This window comes from Convolutriloba macropyga, chromosome 1, assembly GCF_964194025.1.
Source record: "Convolutriloba macropyga chromosome 1, txConMacr16.3, whole genome shotgun sequence".
In the NCBI taxonomy this organism is placed as follows: domain Eukaryota; kingdom Metazoa; phylum Xenacoelomorpha; order Acoela; family Convolutidae; genus Convolutriloba; species Convolutriloba macropyga.
The window spans coordinates 55,664,740-55,687,746 of record NC_134468.1 but is presented as its reverse complement, the minus strand read 5'-3'; the positions used below and the strand labels follow the sequence as shown (position 1 = coordinate 55,687,746).

At 39.8% G+C, this 23,007-nt stretch overlaps 1 protein-coding gene across 1 annotated transcript; it reads right to left on the bottom strand.

Moving 5' to 3' along the window:
* Positions 1-9,310: 9,310 nt before the first annotated feature.
* LOC142343991 (uncharacterized) lies at positions 9,311-9,943 on the bottom strand. Its single transcript, XM_075395461.1, has one exon. It carries the CDS (start codon positions 9,941-9,943, stop codon positions 9,311-9,313), a length of 633 nt encoding a protein of 210 aa, XP_075251576.1.
* Between the last annotated feature and the right edge of the window lie 13,064 nt (positions 9,944-23,007).

Genomic DNA, 23,007 nt, shown 5'->3' with positions numbered 1-23,007 from the left:
TCATGCATAGTCTCTCAAGAAAAAAATTTTTTCTTAAGATATTAATCTCTTGAATTTTAGCCCGATTGTTTTGAATTTTGCAATTGTTTCCAAAGTTTTTTTAATATTTTTTTGTGCTTTTCGAGTTTTTTTGAGTTAAACGACCATTACTGGCCTAAAAAAATCTGTCAACGAAATGGGTTAATTGACAGAAATTTCAAGACAAAACAATTGTTTATTAACTGCGAAGTTGAAGACTTAATTTATTTTTGCCTTTTTCGGTTTTTTGCTATATGGTTTATTTACTAAGAAGGCTAGGAAACTAGAGTCGAATCCCATCATTGAAAATTTTCCTATCTCTCTTTCTCTCTCTCTGTCGGTTATGGTTTCTTTCGTTCTCTTTCTCGTTTACGTTTCATCTTTCTCACTCTCTCTCTCTCTCACTCTATCCTTTTCTCTCTCTCTGTCTTTGTTGATGCCGCTTTTCAGCTGCTGTTATGTGGCGTGATGTCATCATCTCAAGGCACTTTTTAGGAAATCATTTACCATCACTTAAATCAATCACTTTTTAGGAAATCTTTTACCAGGCACCTTTTACGAAATTATCGTTAATTGCTCTCAAAAGCAATTTGTAACAAATATATTAATCGTTTTTGTCTCCTTTAGGCAATCTTTTGCTTGGCCGATTTTTCGTCTGACCAATTTGACTTTCGTCTTCAGAAACGAGATAAAGAGATAGCGCTCAATCTGCATTGAGTTCTCCTAAATTCGTTCAGCCCACAAGTTTTCAAGTATGCGATTAACAGAAACTCCCTTGGAGACTTGGAGTGAATGTTGGTTCTTATTGGTTCTTAGAAATTGATCCCACACCCCACCCATCCACCGCCCGCAAATCTAACGCCCCTTCAATTAATCTAAAGCTAGCCTCAATAAACCTTGGTTAGTTACTGACGAAGCCAACCGGTCGTCTGAGACCAATTCGCCCGACTCTAGTCGGTTATGTTTTCTCCATTTAAATCATATTTGGTATCAAATTTTCATATTTAAGAGTTTCTGCAGAAATTTTACATATTAGAGACGAAGTATAAGATAAACGAAGCATAAGTAAATAAAAATTCAAATCAACAATTCGGTCAGTTCAACATAACAAGTGTCTACCGATACCAACTTTTTAAGTAAATTACTCGTTTTAATTACCAGATTTCTTGTTTCCTATTCTTACATTGTGCGTGTAAAACATACTTTTGAACTTTGCGGATAACATGGCGGTACCCTATATTGATATTTCAGTCACAATCATCGGAATGAGTGCTAAAATTGCGCAACATCATGATACACGAAATATTTTAACTCATAGTGCGCTTTCTTACATCGTATAAATTTTGGTCCTGTAATGCACGAAGTTGCTTCACGCTCAAATTTTGTTTTCCTGCACCAGTCTATAGGCTCAGTTTTGCACTGTTTGTCAGCCAAACTCAACAACTTTCACGATCGTTGTATGTTTAGTAGGTTTCCATAAAATTTTGTTTCTGAAAACGAAGTTTCTTTTATGGTGTTCAACTTGGGTAACGATTTAACAGTTGGAGGGACAAACGATTGATTGTTAATTAACCTATTAAAATCTACCAACAAAGGTATTGGCACTGCATCACTCCTCTACGGAAAGCTATACGAGCTTTTCATAGAACTAGAAACGCAACAACTGTTCAGAGATTAATGACTTTATAATTTTTGTAGTCGTGTGTCTTCTTCATGCAAAATAAATTACTTGATCAATTCAAATTTTCTGTTACTTACGTCTAACTTTTTTTTAGTTTTGCGTGCATAAAAGGCTTTTCGTTCACAAATTTTGGAATCTAAACTATGGTGGTAGCAGTTGACTACCAAAAGAAAAACTCAAAAAAGAAGCGCGCTTAATTTATTTTTGTTTAAAACTATAAATTGTTATAGTGATCTGTAAGCTCTGACAACACCTCTGAAGCGAATGAGAGAGCCTCTTGTCTTTCTCTCAACTACCCCCATCGCAGAATAATGCTATAGCTTAAGAAAACTCTCTCGTTCATTTGAGGGCAATTATCCAAAATTTATAGATTATTGTCGCACGGGAGAGAAATAATGCTGTATTCCGCGGTAAACTCACTTCTGAACTAATAATAGCCGACTTCGCGGGTCAAAACTGATTTTTAAATTATGTTTTCTTGGAGAGAGAATAATAAAGCTGCGCTTCGCCGAGCTAGATCAGTTTAAAAAAATACTAGCGAAGTCGCGCGTTAGTACAACTCGTGGTACTGCGGGGCGAGAGTTTCGCGTTATTGTGAGTTTTACCTATCTACTGTTTTCTTTTGGAAAGCGCTAAGCGAAAATAAATCACAACTGAATTTGATTAAGGAAAAGTGAATAATAAATTTATTCAAGATTAAAGAAACAGCTTATCAGTTGAAGAGACATTTGTTCAAAAGCGCGGGAGAAAAACACATTAAGGAATGACTGAGTTTTGAAAAAGTCTTCCAACAAATTTTTGGGGGTATCGAAAATTTATGAACTAAATTTGAGATCTACAAAAGTTCACTTCAATGGCTTCATGTATGACATTTCTCTTTGTTTTTGCAATTAAAATGCTTCAGAAAGTGAAGTTTTCATAGTAACATATTTTACAATGATAAAGAGATAATCCCCAGTTAAATATTATCAACATTGCATTTACTGGTCACGAAAAACTAGTAATACAGAGTTGTTTTTGCAGATCAGTTTAGTAGTTATCAATTTGAATCTGCTCTTCGTCAACAAAAAAAAGAGAGCAAATCATCGAGTGTCGAATTTCGTGAGTCGCTCAAACATCAGACCAGCGAATCCTTGGGAAAAACTTCCCGAATTTTTTGTGAAATATTCATTTCCGGAGGGGCTTGACTTGCGGTATTCTGGATTGTTTCCACAGAGGATTCCGACAGAGTTGCTTGATTAGGTTGCTGGTTAGGTCTTTTTAATTACTGTTTTGGTGAGTTGGAAAATTCTTCGTAATTGCTGTAATAGTCAGGGCTTTGTCCGTTGCGGCCGCTGGATCGGGTTATTGCATTATTGCTATCCGTTGGGGGATTTTGTTGCTGTAATGCAGATACTAGGTCCTTCGAAGCATGAATGGCAGTGGTATGCGAAGCGAGTGGTGACTCAGATTCCAGAGCGGAGAAGTCAGGCTCTTTGGGTAGCCTTTTTCTTATATTGCGTAGATTTTTTTTATTTGAAGGGATTTCGCTGCCCTGGTCTCTTTTTACTGCATGACTTTCTAGTCCACTTTTCTTTTCCTTAAATTTTTTTGGTATGAGTAAAAACTTTTTTCTTCGTTCGTTTCTCATTCCTGCTGAGGCAACCTTTATCAGCATATACTTATTGTGGTGTCTGTTTTTGTTGTCGAGTTTTTAAATCTACCTGATTGCTGATTCGAAAGATTACTGTTAGATTTCCAAGTTCCACTATTTGATGAACTAGTGGTTGTTTTTTGTTGGTGAGGCCAGTGGCTAACATTTCGAACAAGCCTTCCAGATCATTTTTAGGAAAGATTTTCTCCCTAATTTTTTCATGCTAGTTTGAATTTTGCAGCTTTTTCTCAATTTGGGATCGGTCGATAGGCATTTGCTGTTCAAAGGAAACGTGATTTTCCGTTGCCTGATTTTCAAGTTCATGGATGTCGCGGGTTGAATGGGTCCTCCGTATTTGACTTTGATATGTCTCCTGTATCCCCTTTGCTAAACTTCTACTGGTAAAATAGATTCAGACATCACGTTTTCCTTATCTAAATATTGATTAATTATGTTTTGCTTAAAAAAATTGAGGATTTTGGCGTATTACACATATGGCTCAGAGGTGTCTTTCGTTTCCACAATATGCTTCGAAGTGATACCCCTATAATGTCTTTTAATATCAATTAATTTTGTCACAGAATTTCATTTACGGCATAAAATAGATATTAAAACAGCTTTATAGTGGAACAAATTTGTATAGGACTTTTTTTAAAACATGAGAGGCTACGTTTTACTGTCCGAATGAGGCGCTCCACAAGGCCTTTAGCGCGTTAATCCTTAACAGACTCTTCAATGACTTCAAAATTGTGACGTGTTCAAAACAATTTCACATGGTTGCCTTTTAAACAACTTGCTTGATGGAGTCAAATCGAACGAAGAGCTCAGTGATTAAAAATTTTTATTTCAAGAAATTTAATTACTTTTGGGCCTTGGGTTTTGTCAAAGATTTCAGCGGTTGGGTTTTTGTGGAGCTGAGTTTCTTGATTCGGTTAACTAAATCGTTTTTTGGTAAAAGTTGCTTAGCGGGAGAAAATGGTTTGACACTTACGTATCGCGGTGCAAGGTTTGTACTCGACTGACTTAACAATTAGCTCTCGGTTATTGGAGTGCCACAAGCAGTGCGTGGCATTACAAATCATTCCCCAGGATCCCGGGTGGCTCAAGGCAGATCAGGGCCTCTAAGCGCGCTTGGTGTCCCCTATTTTTTCACACAAATGCCTCCAAGTTTAACAGGAGGTCTTTCCAATGCAAGTGGATATATAGGTTCATAACCTTAAAACGGCTTCCATTATTGTTCAGGATACATTCTCAAACCTCTTTTAGTATCGCGTCAGTTCTTATCATTGATGCTAATTGTGATTTGCTAAACATTTTGTTTACATTGTTGTAATATCAATTTTACTTTGATTAGAAGAAGACCCTGGTGACGACAATGTGGGTGTCGTTGGTGCCTGTGGAGAGGTCGGAGCTTGTTCGATCACTACTAGATATCTGGGGCGTTTGGAAGATTTTGAATATTATGAAGAAGATTTCGTCTTGATTGTGTTTATATCAAGAGATCTAAAAGAAGAATGCAATTGATTTCAAGAGTGATATTGGGCATGAAGCAATGTACTGATTATTGTTGGATGAGTTCTAGAAATATGTTTGGAATTTGGATGATTTGGCGATTAGTTGATGGAACTTCAGTTAGTAGTTTGTTTAGAAAGATCATTTGTGTCAATTAATTGGTCTAAAGTACTTCTTTGGGGTGGGTTTTGCGGTGACACTGGTATACTAAGTTCTGTTCGCGGCAAAAAAGATACAGCTATAGAATTACTTCATTTGTAAGTAAAAGTTTGTACTAGGTTTTGCGTGACAAGTGACAGATCATAGTCTTGTAAGCATACTTGCAGTGCAGAATTGTTAATGTTTGTAAATCTGTATAATTTATAGGTGTCGAATGCAAAGCGCGTGCTCCCAACAAATAGGGTGAGCGTGATTGTGGCGCAGAGGTGAATGAGTTCAATCTAGATGAATTGCAGCTTGCGATTTATATCTAATTTTCCAACTCACAATCTGATAGTTTTGTAGCTTCTTAAAAAGAAAGACTGAGATAAAACCCATCATAAACAATCTAGCCCCTGGTAGAATCTCTATGAAGGATTGAATTGGAACAATACGAACATATCAGTGTGTCAAAGAGCCAATATGTTATTTGTTTTCGTTGTGTTCTATTAGTATTGAAAGTACGGTTCGGTGGTCTTTAATTATCTGAAAATTTTGTCCATTCAACTAAATTTTGCAATATTCAAAAACCAGACAACTCCTAGCATTTTTAATCCACTGACGCTATAGCGTATCTCACAGGAGTTCAAAAATTGTGAACCAAAAGCTCTCGGTTTGCAACCGTCTTAAGTACTTTGCTAGAACGCGGAGCCTAATCCAGAACGTGACGCATCACAGTTAACTTCATTCTCGAGGTTGGGGTTATAAGGACGTTTTTCTGAAGCGTTCGCTATTCGGTTTGACATCTCTGAGAAATGTTTGTCATGAATCTCAGTCCAGTGAAATTTTTCAGATTTTCCTAATAGAGGTCAAATTGGATGACACTAAACTTGGTATTTGGAGTTGCTCTAATATTGGTATGAATTATCTTATATAATTTACGAATCCAGAAAAGACAAAAAGTTTTCAGCGTTTTCGTTGGTTCGAGATTGAACATTAAAGTTAATTTTTTAAGGAGAGAAACACTATTGCCTCTAGGAATTTCGCAGTCATTAATATAAGGCAAAAAAATCCTGTTTTAGGTCGATAAATTCCCGTCATTTCAGAACTTATTGTATTAAAATTGCAAAGTTTAATTGTATCTGGGTTCAAGTTCAGTTTACTGTAAGGGTATTTCAAATTGATGGTCAACAATTAAGTCGTGATTTGCGTCGCAGGATCACTAAATTGTTGAGACATCAAAACGACTAGAGTATCAAGCTTTTTTTCAGAATTTTTGAACCGAATGCAGAAAGGACTAGTCTCTTTTAACTATAAAACCTATAGAAGATATGGAAAAAAGATTTAAGTTCCGTAAATCCACTTGAGTTTTTGTTTCGTTGTAAGTAATTGTGATTACTTTTTACTTTTTGACGCTTTGGTTGACAAATTTGCAAAGCTTAGACCAAGCTACAATTAACTTTGAACATCCAATTTGAGTTATGAGGTTAGGAAAACATTTCACTAAACAAACTTTTGCAGGACACTGATCATTTTTTATGGTGCTACCTGTCGATTGAGAGCATATTTGTGCATTGAGAAGCCACAATTGCTCAAAAAGCTCTTCGGACGCGTGGTTTTAACCCGTCTGGGACTAAAATCAACTCGACTTCTGGCTGGTTCCAACCAATACTCAAAAATGGTGCTCATATTTATCCTATGATCCTGATATGTTTGTTTGAAAGAGCCCGTATTTGGAAGTGACTGTGTTTGGTTAGCCAATGAGAAGACTAATGAGAAGACTTTAAGAACTACTTTGTGGGGAGTTTTTTAGTATACTACATAAACTTCGCGAGTCCACCCAGTTTGTTATCCAAGTATTATCCATCGTTAATGGCATTTTTAGCGGTTCGTTTTTTTCGTTGTTTTCTTCAATAACTACAACCACATTAACATCCAAAGTGCTAGAGTCAGAATTAAACTGCTTGGGATTTCGATTGGTGCTTCAGATTCAGCAAAGCTAACTTGGTTCTCCATTGCATTTTGCTAATCAACTGCCTTTGCCATTTTTGGTATTTAGTTGTTAAAGTTACGTTTAGCAAGTCTAGGTATTGGTTTAGCATGTCTAGGTATTCGACAGACTTTGTCAAAATGATGCGCTAGACCAAAATTGTTGCACTGTTTTTCGAGCAAATTGCATTTCTCTTAATGACCTGGGGAACATGGTAATCCAAATTTCTGAGAGTTGGATGCAGATCTTTTGTGCTACCAATTTCAGGATAAAATATAGGCATAAGCAATTTGATGAGCGTGGGCTTGCCTTAAAGCTGAGAGTGACCACGCTTGTTGAAGCCAAATTGTTATAGGGTGCCTAAATTTGATGATGGTTTACAATCTGAACTCAATAATAATTGCCATTTCTCTGTTCGATGGTTTCCATCAGACATTCTTTTCGAACGTACGGATCGAGCAAGTTCGTAATGAGTACGACTGTAATGAGAGTCTCCTTTTTGTTTTCAAGGTCACAGTTTTTGGCTGGCTCCCTTTGTTTCTAATAAAAGTGTTCGACTGTTTCAACTTTTAGTTGCTCAGTGGTCAGAAGCATGTGTCTATCGTATGTCAAATTTCTTGATCGGATGAATGTCTCCCCTAAAAAGTTCTAAAGTTGTTGAGCAGTCGGATTATTGAATAAATTGAGCTTTTGCAGCTGAAGATTTTCTGCATTTCTACCCTAATACTCATGTAAATAAAAGAAACTGTCATTTGCGCCGCACGTGACCATTTTCTGTTGCCTCATATTATTCCTACCTCAGTTATGCGTTGACTCTTGTTTTGACAGTTTGTCTTCTAATATGAGATTCACGCATTGCGCTCGCGTTCGGATTGTGCAGACGATCCTCGAATTATTTCTTCAAAAACTTGTTAGAGTGACAGTTGAAAACTTTCAAAATTTGGTCCCGGTGACTCGTAAAGGATGATAATTTCTTTTGCTAGAATAGCGAGTTTAAATTGAGTTCTCCTTCTCTCCAAGCGGAGTGAAGTATATTGTGTTCACTTTTCCCAAAAAAGATCTATTCCGATCTATTCCAAGAGTGGTTGCGTGCTGATTGTCATATGTCGTGGGAGAGATTATTTATGCTGTACCGGGTAGATCGACATCACATCTGAATCATTGCAAGGGGACTTGGCGAACCGAGAATATTTTGTAAATTGCCTTTTGCTTGCGAGAGAATACTTAAGCTGTGCTTCACGGAGCGACATCACTACAAGTCAAAAAAAAGCTTTGCGTGGCGAATGATTGTTGCACTTTTTAATTTGAGTCTCCTAGTCCACTGTGTTTTTAGAGAAAACGCGAAGCAAAACTAAGTTTCAATTGAACAACTGAGTTTTATTAACGAAAAGAAACATTAAGATTTTGTGTTCTCAATATTAAATACTCAGTTTATCGACTAATTAGACATTTTTGAATGAATTCTGGAGATTTAAAAAATTCAGGAAAGATTTAAATACAAAGTAATCTTTTAACAAATTTAGGGTTCAAATTTGAACTAAATGTGATATCCATAAAAGTTTACTGCAACGACCTCATGTGCAACAGTTATATTTCAAAAGCTGGTCAACTAAGATTCCATTTCTTGTCAAATGTAAAATAAAATTGCCTCGATAACATCATGAAAGCGTGGACAGGAAGTTTCGGGCCCTCAAAACATTTTGGGAAATTGTGCTGAAAAATTTGTGAAACAATAACATTTGTAAGCTGAATAACAATAGATACATCAAGTTTAAAAAATGAAAGTACTTTCACACAAAATCTACAACAAGTGCACGAATTAGCTTGATTTCTCCATGCTGCTATCCCAAGGTTTTTCTCGTTTCTTGAGTTTTTCACTGCTCTTCGTGTAAAACTTTTCGATGAGGTTTTTCAGAGTCTCTTTGACAAACACAATTGAATAACATGAAATGGACTGCTCTCAAATGACTGGTGATTGCTCTCAATTGACAGTTAAGTTTGGCAGTTGCTTGCTTGGGCTTAAGGAGGCTACCAGGTTGGGCATTTGTGCATTTACCAGACTTTCGTTTTTTAGCAGAATTTAGTGCGTTAGTGTTTAGAATTTTGTGCGTTCATAATAAGAACTTCCTGCGTTCACAAGACTTTGTTGCGTTTATCGGAATTCTGTGCGCTCATCAAATTTTTGTGAGTACATACTAATAATTCTGTGCGTTGATGTCCAATCTTATTGCGTTCACCACAATAAGTAGCGTTTTGCGCATTTACATCCAAATAATTGTGCACTTATGTTCAGACATTCTTCTTCTTGAAGTGCCGTGTCAAAAGACTTTGGCAACCGTTAATGTCTGACTCTGTTCATGACATCAGCGACGCTTTGAGAATTGGTCCATCGCATTATCTGATCCAGAAACTGTGTCGGGCGTCTACCACGTTTCCTTTTGCCGTCGATTTTGCACGTTGTCACAACCTGCTCAATACCTTGTTTGCGCATGATATGTCCGAAGAACGATGTTTGTCTTTGCATCACTTTCGCAAGCAGGTTCCTCGAACCAATAGTGCTTTTCACAATTTCCTCGTTCGACTTCTTTTCCTTCCAGCTTATCTTCTGCATTCGTCTCAGAAACCACATTTCAGCTGCTTCCAGTTTCTTTATGTCTGATTTCATTAGAATCCAGTTTTCACATCCATACATCATTATTGGTATGACATAACAATTCAGAATTCTGAACCTCAGTTTGAACGGCATCTTTAAGTTCGAAAGGATGCTTCTCATTTCTGTAAACGCAGTCTTCGCCTCTGCGATCCGACATTTGATATCTGTGGAGCAGCTCCCGTCAGATGTTATCCAGCTGCCAAGGTATTTGAACTTCTCGACTTGTTTAAGCGTTACTCCGTTCAACATTATTTCTGCCTTTTCTTTGTCCCAGTTGTTCATTATCATTACTTCTGTCTTCGCCGTGTTGATCTTCATACCGAATCTTTCACTTCGCTCATTTATTACGTTTAACAGGTTTTATAGGTCTTCCTGTGAGCCCGCGATCAGTCCAGTGTCGTCGGCGAATCGGATTTTGTTTATATTGTGTCCTCCCATATTTACACCTGGTTCGTCGTCAGAGTGTCTCATAATCATCTCCGTGTATAGTGAGAAAAGATCGGGTGAAGCTATACAACCTTGTCTAACACCTCGTTTCAGGTCTGTATAATCAGACAACTCGTTGTTAACACGAACATTTGCCTGTTGTCTGAAGTACAAGCTTTGTAGCACTCGGATATCTTTGTCTGCAAAATCAAAATCGTTTAGAATTTCGAATAAGATGTTATGTTCGACTCGATCAAACGCTTTTGTGTAATCAATAAAACAACAAAAAATCTTCTTTTGCATTTCTTTATTCCGTTCTTGCATTCGTTTGATTACATATATAGCGTTCCTTGTGCCTTTGTCGGGCATGAAGCCGAACTGCATCTCGCTTACTTCCTCGTGTATGATCTTTCTCATTCTGTTCATGATAACTCTCAGGATGTTTCATACCCTTGTTTTGTTTCATACCCTTGATTGCATACCGTATTTCGTCACTCATTATTTTTTCTCCCGTAAGTGTTCCCTCGAATTTGATGGATTCGCAGGTTCTCGACTCGTCTTCATATAGCTCGCCGATGTATTCCCTCCAGCGACTCAATATATCGTTGTTGTCGATCAATATATTTCCCTGCTTGTCCTTCAGTACGCTTGCCTGTTTGTTGGCTCTGTTCTTCCCGGTCACAAGCTGTATTCTCTTGTGATGGTCGCGGGGCATATATTTCTCCAACGCTTCAATTTCATCACATTGTTGGTCGAAATACTCCGCCTTTGCTTCGATACAGACATTACAAAAGTCTTAATTTCGCTTTCGTCCTGTTTAAAAAAATTGATAGTTCACTGGGTCGAGGTGTTCTTACATTTACTGACAATTGGCATGGAATGTTTGCAGTGTATGTGATGCTTTAAACATCAAAAGTTGATCTTCATACCGAATCTTTCACTTCGCTCATTTATTACGTTTAACAGGTTTTATAGGTCTTCCTGTGAGCCCGCGATCAGTCCAGTGTCGTCGGCGAATCGGATTTTGTTTATATTGTGTCCTCCCATATTTACACCTGGTTCATCGTCAGAGTGTCTCATAATCATCTCCGTGTATAGTGAGAAAAGATCGGGTGAAGCTATACAACCTTGTCTAACACCTCGTTTCAGGTCTGTATAATCAGACAACTCGTTGTTAACACGAACATTTGCCTGTTGTCTGAAGTACAAGCTTTGTAGCACTCGGATATCTTTGTCTGCAAAATCAAAATCGTTTAGAATTTCGAATAAGATGTTATGTTCGACTCGATCAAACGCTTTTGTGTAATCAATAAAACAACAAAAAATCTTCTTTTGCATTTCTTTATTCCGTTCTTGCATTCGTTTGATTACATATATAGCGTTCCTTGTGCCTTTGTCGGGCATGAAGCCGAACTGCATCTCGCTTACTTCCTCGTGTATGATCTTTCTCATTCTGTTCATGATAACTCTCAGGATGATCTTAGTTGAGTGGTTCATTATGCTGATCGTGCGGAAGTTGCTACAGTCGGTAGCCTTCGGCTTCTTTGGCAATGGTATGAAGGTGGATTCCATCATCTCCTTCGGCCATTCTCCAAATTCGTAGATTTCGTCGGCGAGATGTTGTAGCATTCTGATCCCAGTTTCTCCCAAACACTTTAGCAGCTCTGTGGGTACTTCATCTCTTCCAGCCGCTTTGTTTTGTTTCATACCCTTGATTGCATACCGTATTTCGTCACTCATTATTTTTTCTCCCGCAAGTGTTCCCTCGAATTTGATGGATTCGCAGGTTCTCGACTCGTCTTCATATAGCTCGCCGATGTATTCCCTCCAGCGACTCAATATATCGTTGTTGTCGATCAATATATTTCCCTGCTTGTCCTTCAGTACGCTTGCCTGTTTGTTGGCTCTGTTCTTCCCGGTCACAAGCTGTATTCTCTTGTGATGGTCGCGGGGCATATATTTCTCCAACGCTTCAATTTCATCACATTGTTGGTCGAAATACTCCGCCTTTGCTTCGATACAGACATTACAAAAGTCTTAATTTCGCTTTCGTCCTGTTTAAAAAAATTGATAGTTCACTGGGTCGAGGTGTTCTTACATTTACTGACAATTGGCATGGAATGTTTGCAGTGTATGTGATGCTTTAAACATCAAAAGTTGATCTTCATACCGAATCTTTCACTTCGCTCATTTATTACGTTTAACAGGTTTTATAGGTCTTCCTGTGAGCCCGCGATCAGTCCAGTGTCGTCGGCGAATCGGATTTTGTTTATATTGTGTCCTCCCATATTTACACCTGGTTCATCGTCAGAGTGTCTCATAATCATCTCCGTGTATAGTGAGAAAAGATCGGGTGAAGCTATACAACCTTGTCTAACACCTCGTTTCAGGTCTGTATAATCAGACAACTCGTTGTTAACACGAACATTTGCCTGTTGTCTGAAGTACAAGCTTTGTAGCACTCGGATATCTTTGTCTGCAAAATCAAAATCGTTTAGAATTTCGAATAAGATGTTATGTTCGACTCGATCAAACGCTTTTGTGTAATCAATAAAACAACAAAAAATCTTCTTTTGCATTTCTTTATTCCGTTCTTGCATTCGTTTGATTACATATATAGCGTTCCTTGTGCCTTTGTCGGGCATGAAGCCGAACTGCATCTCGCTTACTTCCTCGTGTATGATCTTTCTCATTCTGTTCATGATAACTCTCAGGATGTTTCATACCCTTGTTTTGTTTCATACCCTTGATTGCATACCGTATTTCGTCACTCATTATTTTTTCTCCCGTAAGTGTTCCCTCGAATTTGATGGATTCGCAGGTTCTCGACTCGTCTTCATATAGCTCGCCGATGTATTCCCTCCAGCGACTCAATATATCGTTGTTGTCGATCAATATATTTCCCTGCTTGTCCTTCAGTACGCTTGCCTGTTTGTTGGCTCTGTTCTTCCCGGTCACAAGCTGTATTCTCTTGTGATGGTCGCGGGGCATATATTTCTCCAACGCTTCAATTTCATCACATTGTTGGTCGAAATACTCCGCCTTTGCTTCGATACAGACATTACAAAAGTCTTAATTTCGCTTTCGTCCTGTTTAAAAAAATTGATAGTTCACTGGGTCGAGGTGTTCTTACATTTACTGACAATTGGCATGGAATGTTTGCAGTGTATGTGATGCTTTAAACATCAAGAGAAGTTTGAAAGATTTGTTTTGGAAATTTTTGTCAGAAGTCTAAGCTTATTTGCTTTGAACTTAATCTAAATTTATTTATCGTATGAATTCAAAATTAGTATGAAAGTTACCTGGTGCAAGTAGAGTCTCAAACAAAAACATTCTGGTGTAGCTTGTCTAGGAAAAATAGGTTAATAGCTTGGCTATAACTGAGTATCGGGGAAACGATGGAGTAGAATAAAGGGGTTTACATCATTAGGGGGTCATGGATAAAATGGAAGTGAAGTGAAGGAAGTCAGCTCAAAGGGAGTGAAACATGGCCATACGGTTGCAACAAAAAACCTGACGACGAAGTAAGAAAGCAAAGCAAAACAATCACTGAAGGAATTCAAAACCTTTTCATTAACTAAACAAAAACAACCAAGAATGGACTATGGTTCTAATTTAAAGACAATTTAGAGACAAATCCGGTTATAAAAACTTTAAAAAACGTTAAAACGTAAATTCAAATAGCCGCAAGTGAACAAAAACACATGTGAAAAAAAGCAAATTTTGGTACTGACGCACCGTTTTCTCTACATTAAAATTATAATGAAAGAAACTTTTCGCCACAGAAACGTTTGCTTTTTGCTGCACTTCATTTTTCGGCGTGACCATAATCATCGTAATCCAACAGATTTCAAGTTCTTTGAATTGTAATGAACCCAGAGAAGGCCAGTATTAAACTCAAATAGTGATTTGAGGCTCTTAAAAAATTTATTTGCTTCATTTTAGAGCAATTAAAAAACTCGAAATGCAACACTCGGGTAGATTTTTTATGAAGATTTGTGAAGATGGCTTAGCTTTTGGCATCAAAATCTAAGCCCTTTCTGCCATTTTTTGTTAGCTTACGTTATGTTATTTTCCCTCAAAGCTATGTTATTTGTTGAACAATTTCAAAACCTCTAGTTTAGAAAATCAGAGAATCAAGGCAGAACCGGCGTGACAAATTTTTTGCGGGGTGAAAAGGGATCCCTGAAAAGATTTAAACTGCCTGAAGTTACTCTCCTTGTAGATGGCAAATCAAAACAATCGGATTCCCGTATGGTTCAATTTGTTTACTATGAGCAATCAATACAAACCAAATGTCACCATTTCCACTCATCAACCCGGATCATTTGATAAGGTTCGGAAGCGTGCAGCTATTTTAAATGATTTCTTTTTAGAGAATCCATTCAGAATTACATAAAAACATTTGCCTCACAGTAGACCAGTTCCACTCTTTTTGTGGCTCTAATTGTAAATTAAACATTCGAATTACGAGGGTGCCTGCATTTGATGATGATCAGAAGCATGAGTCTATTGTATATTAGCTTTCTTTGTGAAATGAATTTCTCCTCTACAAGGTTCAAAAGTTCTTGAGCGGTTAGATTTTCGGATATAATGGATTTTGGCAGTTAAAGATATTTTGTATTTCTACCCTCATGCTCATGTAGAGTAATGAAACAGCCTCTTGCGCTGCAGGTGACCATTTTCTGTCGCAAAACAAACACATTATTCCCATCTCGGTTATGTTTTGACTCGTGTCTTGCCAGATTGTCTTTCGCTGTGAGTTTCACGCATCGCATTCGATAGATGTTTTCTTTTGCTAGACGAGCAAGTTTATACTGAGTTCTCCATTTCTCACTGCCCAGTGAATGATATTGTGTTGACTTGTCCCAAAATGCGTCTATTTGAGGAGATGCGTCTTTGCTGCTTGCTGACCGCCACATGTCGTGCGAGAGATTACTTATGCTGTACTGCGCAAAACGAGACCACATCTGAATTAATAAAAGTTGAATTGATGGAGCCAGAGTAAAACTTAAACTATGTTTTGCTTGAGAGAAAATACTTAGGCTGTGCTTCGCGGAGCCAGATCTTTTCTATATTAAAAACGAGAACTTTGGGGGGATTGAGAGTTGCGCATTTTATTGCGAGTTTCATTGTCCACTGTTTTCTTTAGAGAAAACGCGAAGAGCAACTAAGTTTCATTTTAACAACTGAATTTGATTAACGAAAATAAATTAAGAGTTTCTATTCTCAAAAAAAGAATGACTTTATCAGCTGAACAGTAAATTGTTTAAGAACTCGGGAGAAAAACAAAACTAAGAAATGAATGAAATATGAGCAACACTATCAAAAAATTTAGGGGTTTAAAATAAATTAAATGTGAAATCTATGAAAGTTTACTGCAACGACTTCATGTATGACAGTTATGTTTCACAACCTGGTCAACTAATAATCAGGTGCCTGCCAATTGTGGCGAAAATGCTCCGAAAACATTATGAAAGCTTGGGCAATTAGTTTCGGACCCCCAATGCAACAATTTTGGAAATTGAACTGAAAACCATATAAAACACTTACACTTGAAAGCTGAAGAACAATAGATAGATCAAGTTTTAAATATGACAGTCCTACCATACAGAAATTACAACAAGTGCGCGAATGATCTTGATTTCCCCATGCTCTTTTCCCGAGATCTTTCTGGTGTTGCGAGCTTCTCTAACTGATCCAAAAATTTTGGAGTTTCTTTGACAAGCTTAACCAAAAACATGAAACGGATTTCTCTCAAATGACTGATGATTGCTCACAATTGACAGTTAATTTTGGTAGTAGCTTGCTTGAACTTAAGAAGGCTACCGGGCTGAGCAGCTAGACGGGCATAAATAAGCCCAGAACAGGCAAGACAGAAAATGTCTCTATCCAGACTGTCCCAGACGGAAAGAACTTGTGACCAGCGTTTCGTGCGTTCAACAGCTTTTTTTGCAATCATTTTCGAGCTTTCGTGCGTTCACCCGACTTTCAAGCGCTCACAAGACTCTCGTGCCTTCATCGGAATTTTGTGCGCTCATCAGACTTTGGTGAGTACATGCTCAGCTTTTGGTGCTTTGATGTCAGAGCTTTATGCTTTCACCAAAATAACGTGCTTTTTGTGCATTCACTTTTACATATTCGTGTAATTATGTTCAGACATCAAAAACGTCCTAATTTTGCTTTCTTTTTTGTTTGAAAAAGTGATAGTTCAATGGGTCGAGGTGTTCTTATAAGTGATCAGTTTTGGCATGTTGTGTTTCCAGTGTATGTGATGTTCATAACATCAAAAAAAATTCGTAAGAAATGTTTGGGAATGTTTTCTTTTTTGATACATATTTTTGAAAGTTATTGCTGATTTGCTTTGAACTGAAACCAAATTTGCTGACCAAATGAACCCTAGTACATGTGGAGTTTGGAAAACCAACAATTTTTGGTGTAGCTTGTCGAGGAAAAAAAATTAACTTAATAGCTTGGCCTTAACTTAGAGTAGGGGAAACGAGCGAGTAGAACACGGAGGGGTACATCATTAGGGGTCATGGATGAAAGGGAAGTGAAGTGAGGGATGTCAGCTCATCGTTAGTGCAAGGTGGCGAGCACTGGTTTAAGTTGGCAATAGGGACGAGGGAGAGGGATCCTTAACGCCAAAAGACTGCCCTTCGTACCGTTAGATTCTGTCTTCTCAGACTACCAAAGCTCTAAGAGTTCTGCTCAGCAACCTAATGCCTTCCTGGCTTTTACATTTGTATCCTATTTTTGAGGATAAATTCAAAAACTTCCAAAAATGATCAGCTAAACAAAATTTACACCATATCTAGCAGATTGCCAGAAAACAGCCACTATGCCTTCGTAGATCTCAAGTCTCGAAACGAAGCCGGCCAAAAAAGAAGCTTCTTTTACTTAAAAGCCGAGTTGTTAGATTCTGATTGAAAACTTGTTTGACTTATTGCTGTTTCTATTCGCTGAGCTCAAATACCCTTCAGTCAGAGTAGCACGCTCTAATTTGATCTTTTCTTTTTGATATAAAGTAAAAAAAAAGTCAATTTCAAAGTGAGGAAATCATTTTTGTGAGTATGTTACGTCACAAAATAAAGGTGACGGAAACACTCTTTCGCTCGATAATGTTAATTCATCGGAACTTCAATTCATATAGATAAGCAACTGTAAATCCACAACGTTTTAAAGGCAAAAACATCGTTTTACTTGAAGGCAAATCTAGCTTGATCTTTTTTAGCAGGTATTTTGTCTGAGCCGATTTTCGACTCAGATTGGTCACCGATACGTTTTCGAAACATAAAAATATTAAGCCTAAAAAGAGCGCAATCGATTCAGTATATTAGTAGGCTCAACGAAAATTATGTTTAACGAACTTTTTTCGAGCTTTCAATGCCAAATAGAACGTATTTTGTGTGCATTTAATCTTTTGTATGGCTTACATGGTTAAGAAATAATGACGTAATAAAGTTTCTCGCTGGGTAGATTTGAATAGCACACTTAAATAGATTGTTCATTTACGCGGTAACATCCTCCGGCCCGGAAGAAAATGTTGGGAGGATCGGTACAAGCTTAACGAGTGGGCGGACGAGCGATCCGGATGACGTGCGTAAGACGGCGGAGCGGGCGACGCTGTCGGAGCCGTACCTAAGTTCCTCAATCCGAGCGGTTGGATAGTAACCCCTAGGGTTGCTTTCTTCAACGATCCAAACTAAATCACCGACCTTGAGGTGTTGCTCGGCAGGCGTCTGCCACTTAGATCTACGGTTCAACGCAGGTACATACTCCTTGAGCCAACGTGCCCAAATTGCATTGGCGTATGACTGTGCACGGGCGTATCGCTTACGATGATCGAACTCGTCGACGCCACCGATAGACGGAATTCTGGTTGCTTGGTTACCGAGTAGAAAATGATTAGGTGTTATTGCGCCTAGGTCGGACGGGTCGGCGCTTACGGACGTTAAAGGACGTGAGTTTAGTGCTTATTCAACAAGACAAAAAGTAGTGTTCAACAACTGATCTGTGAGGCGACGCATACCGAGAATAGTGTACAGTACTCTTTTAAAACTACGAACTAACCTCTACCAGATGCCACCTTGATGTGGCGCACTGGGTGGATTGAACCTCCACTTAAAGCCCTTATGTGCAAGTTCGGCAGCAATTTTAAGCGTATTCCATTTTTCCACACATTCACGGAGCTCTTTCTCCGCTCCAATGAAGTTCGTACCATTATCCGACCAAATCATAGCAGGAGTACCCCGACGGGAGACGAACCGCACCACTCCCATTACACAGGAACTAGTGTCCATGGACGGGACCACTTCAACATGGGTAGTGAGACAAGTGAAGAGAAATCCCCACCTCTTCTCGGTAGTCCGACGAACTGTGACGTAGAATGGGCCGAAGTAATCAACCCCGGTGTTGGTAAAGGGAAGAGACTGGTATGCGAGTCTCTCCTTTGGGAGGTCTGCCATGATAGGTTGAATGGTTGCTGCACAGAACTTTCTACACAAGACGCAGTTTGATTTGATTGAACGCAGTGTGGAACGTAGTTTTAGGATGGCATAACGTTCCTGTACCTTTGACCTTAAGTAATCAATGCCCTGATGGTGGTTCTTCAAATGAGTATGCCCCAGAAACAATTTAACAAAAGTATGACGCGCATCCAGTACGATAGGATGCTTAGTGTCAAAGTCAATTTCCACTAGTCGTCGGAGTCGACCAGAAGAACGGATGAGACCATGGGGCCCAGTGAACGGAGTAAACTGAGCAATGCGGCTGCTCTTCTTAACGGATTTGTTGTCAAGAAGATCCTTTCTTTCAGTATTAAAGGACTCTCCTTGAACCAAGTACTGGAGATGACGCTCGGCTTCGTCAAGCTCAACAGGGTTGGCTATGCTGCCGTCTACGGTACGGTAACTTTCATGAGATGGTAAAAGACGGAGCACATATGCGGTGACACGAAGTAATTTTTGATAAGAACTGAACTTATCAAACGAGATTAGATTAATTCTTTGTTCCTTAGGGGGCTTGGTTACGGATGTGGCTAGAGATGAGATGGAGTCATCATCTTGTTCCTTAGTTACAACACCGAGCTTGATGTTGTCAACGACGTCAGTATTTGGTACAAAAGGGAATTGCTTAGTTCTCAAGAAGTCAGGACCCCTCACCCAGCTACTTGATTGCAAAACTTCAGCGGACATGCCATGCGTGCCAGCATCTGCCGGATAATCACAAGTGGCGACGTGGTTCCATTGGTCAACGCTGGTGTTCTCCAGGATTTCACTAACACGATTTGCAATGAAGATGGGGTGTTTGTTCGTTGAGTTTATCCACTGCAAGACGATGGTACTATCTGTCCACATAAAGACTTTGTCTACAGTAACCGTTAATGCTCAGAAGATTTCCCTTTTTAAACGGGCAGCGAGGAGAGCGGCCTGTAATTCCAACTTAGGAAATGTCATTACCTTCATAGGTGCAACACGGGCCTTGTCCAAGACAAACGCCAGCTCTGTTATAATCTCCCCGGAGTTGCAAGTTACTTGAGCCCTAAGAAAACCTACTGCGCTGAATACGTCTTGCGAGCTATCACCGAACATGTGGAGTTCAAGATGTTGGAATGGCCCCAAAAAGTAACTTCTCGGTATAGTGATCTCAGCTAACCGCGGCAGTTCAACACACCAGGCAAGGAATCTGTCAACTGTGTCTTTAGGTAACTCATCATCCCAACTTTGTCCATTGACACGCCAAATGTCTTTCAATATTAACCTAGCACCAACAGTGAACGGTGCGACAAGACCAATTGGGTCGTAGACCTTTGACACAAGACATAAGACCAAGCGCTGTGTTAAACTTTTCATGATGGTGCTGTTAGTACCCCTACTCACAACCAGAGTATCGTTGTTGTGATCCCACTTAAGCCCAAGCACGTGCATTGATTCCTCCTTGGATGAAACGATGACCTTCGGTTCAGTGGATTGAGCAGACCCATCAATTCGGTCAGCCAGATCTGGTACATTGCTTACAAACTTAGTAAGCTTGAACCCACCTAGATGGAGAAGATGTACCAATTCCTTCGACCTAATGAGGGCCCTTTCGGGGGATTCCACTGAGTCCAAGTAATCGTCCATGTAGAAGTTCTCAAGGACGGCTTTCGCAGCTTCTGGGTACTCCTTAGCATTATCGCGTGCCGTGCGCTGAAGTGCGTAGTTGGCGCAGCTGGGCGAATCTTTTGCCCCAAAGATGTGGCGCGTATACTGGTGTACCACAACATTTGATGTGGGGGCCTCCCGCCACAAAAAGCGCAATGATGGTTGATCACATGGCAACACTCCAACTTGGAGGAACATTCCCTCGATGTCGGCGGATACGGCAAATGGATGTTGTCTGAACCGTAGGAGTACATGTATTAGGTTTTGCAGTAGGTCAGGTCCGGTGAGTAATGACTTATTAAGAGATGCGCCATGGAATTTTGCCGCTCCGTTTAGTACCCTACGAACCTTGCCCGGCTTGTTTGGGTTAACAACCGGATGGTGTGGTAGGTACCACTCTCGTTCCGAGCGACTTTCCACCTTATGAGCATCTTTGACCCTTACTACGTAGCCTTTGTCTAAGTCCTCTTTGATGATATTCGAGTACTTTTCCCTTAAAGTCTGGTCTTTCGTAAGCCGCTTTTCCAAAGATTTCATTTGAACCAGCGCTGAGAAGTAATTGTTGGGCAGTTCGATGTTATCTTCAGCCCATAGCATTCCTACATCGTACCTTTTTCCATTATGCACGGTGGTGTTTTCAAGAATTTCATGCGCACGCGCATCCAAGGCGGATCGTGGGTCTACTTGCTTAAGTGCGCCGTACGACTCCATGTCGTACCAAGATTTTACCTGACTAGCGAGTTCAAAATCCTGCTCCATATTAGCTTTGAAACAAGTCGAGACTAAACCTGAAGACGACGGTAGAGGGCCGCTTAGAACCCAACCTATGGGCAAGCGAACAGCGAAGGGCGAGGACTTCTCGTCGGCAGCGAAGTACTCTAAGGGGCGGATGGCATGATACACATCCTGTCCAAGTATCATCTCGATGTTTCCATAGCAATATGTAACTGGGTCTAGAACTGCTAGGTGCGGGTATGTTTCCTGAAGTGCTTTAATGTTAATTCCATCGGCGCCTACATTCAAATTTTCCTTTACGTAAGGGCTGACTTTAAAGGGTTCAAATGCTTGGTTGTCGCGTGGTGTTACAATTAGTTCAACTAACTTAGTGTCTACAACCTCCTCGGTATTTATACCCTTGACTGTTAGTTTCAATGCTGTACCGTGCAAACCAAGTCTATATGCAAGATCATTGGACACCCAAGAGTTACTGCAAGCGGTATCACACAAAACTAAAGCCGTGGTATCTTTACCGGAAGAGCTCTTTAACTGTAATTCAGTCACCTGAAGGAGGCCTTTCACATTACTCACAGATGACAAAGTGGTGGTCTTACTGGATGATTGGACACTAGGAAGTTTACTTTGATTTGCACAAGCATTAGAATTATTGTTGTTGTTGTTTAGAGGGGATTTTGATGGATAAACCCTCTCAGCTCCATGGAGAAGAGTATTATGGGAGCTGTTGCAATCGTCCTTCCTACATTTCCTGGGGTTTGGGCATTGCCTGAACATATGCTTTTCTCTCAAACATGAGAAACACAGTTTTGCGTCAGCCACTACCTTTGCTCGCTGAGTGGGAGACTTTTCTTTAAATACCCTACACTCCCAGATACGGTGGATACCTTTACACAATGTGCAGCGAGAGGTTGCAGACCCTGCCGATGTTGAGGCTGGTCTCTGAGTGCCCTTAGTTTGTGTATTAGCAGCAAAGGTTCTTGAGGCTACTTTGGTCTTTACTACTGAGTTGGTGTTGTCCTCAGTTCTTGCCTTCGATGAAGTTTGTTTCATTAAATCATGTGCCTCGGCCTTTTCCTTCAACCAATCGTTGAAGTCAAGGAGTGTTGGCTTAACCCAATGTTTCCTCACTGTGAAGAGTGACCAAGACTCTTTCAGATTGGGCGGCAATTTTTGCACAGCCGTGTTGAGAAGTGAGGCGCTCTTAAGGTCTGCGTCATATGAAAGTGATTTAAAGACCCCAACAAGACTGGAAATTGTTGCAGAATAGTTTATGATGTTGTCACTATTGTGCATCTTTAGTGGTGGAAAAGAGCTGAGTTTTTCTAAGTGTGCACTGACTACTGCCTGTGGTTGGCCAAATTTACGTTCGAGTGTCTTAAGTGCGTCCTTATACATTACACCGCAGTATGCGAACTCAGCGATGGCGGTTTTAGCTTTTCCAGTTACAAGCGTTTTTAAGTATGTTAACTTGACGTCATCAGTCAAGGACTGTGCGTCTATGGCGCTTTTAAATTGTCCGAACCGTTCGTGCCACTGCAGGGGATCACCATTGTACTGTGACAACTTCCACTCAGGCAGTGGATCGTTCTTCTTACAAGTAATTGCGTCCGCCAATTGCTTTATCAAATCCGCAGAGTCCAAAGAAGGAGCCGAAGGTGTGGCATGCGGCGGGCCACCCCAACACAACGGGTTCGGAACGGTAGCTCCATACATTGGCGGAAGGATCGGAGTGACAAAGGTGGGGGCGGTACCTGTGGAAAAACTAAATGGATTCGCTTGCATGAAGTCTGATGTTACGTAATTTTGAGTGCCTGCTGCTGCTTGTACATGAGGGGAACGGTGCAATGTAGATATATGAGGGTTGATTAACGGGGCCGGTTGTACGGTGTATAAATTTGCAGATGTACGTACAAGTGGTACTGCATTAGGTGGGACTGCTGCTGGAAAACGCCAGACATTTGGATCTGGAGGAGCAGGAGGTGCATGGGTTATGGGTACAATGTTTTGGGGCTGAAAACTCTTTTGTGGAGGTGGTGGATGAATTAATTGAGGCACGAAATTGTTTGCGGAGGAAAC

Excerpts from the sequence above, each read along its gene's own strand:
- LOC142343991 (XM_075395461.1), bottom strand. The coding sequence starts at position 9,943 with ATGAAGATCAACACGGCGAAGACAGAAGTAATGATAATGAACAACTGG.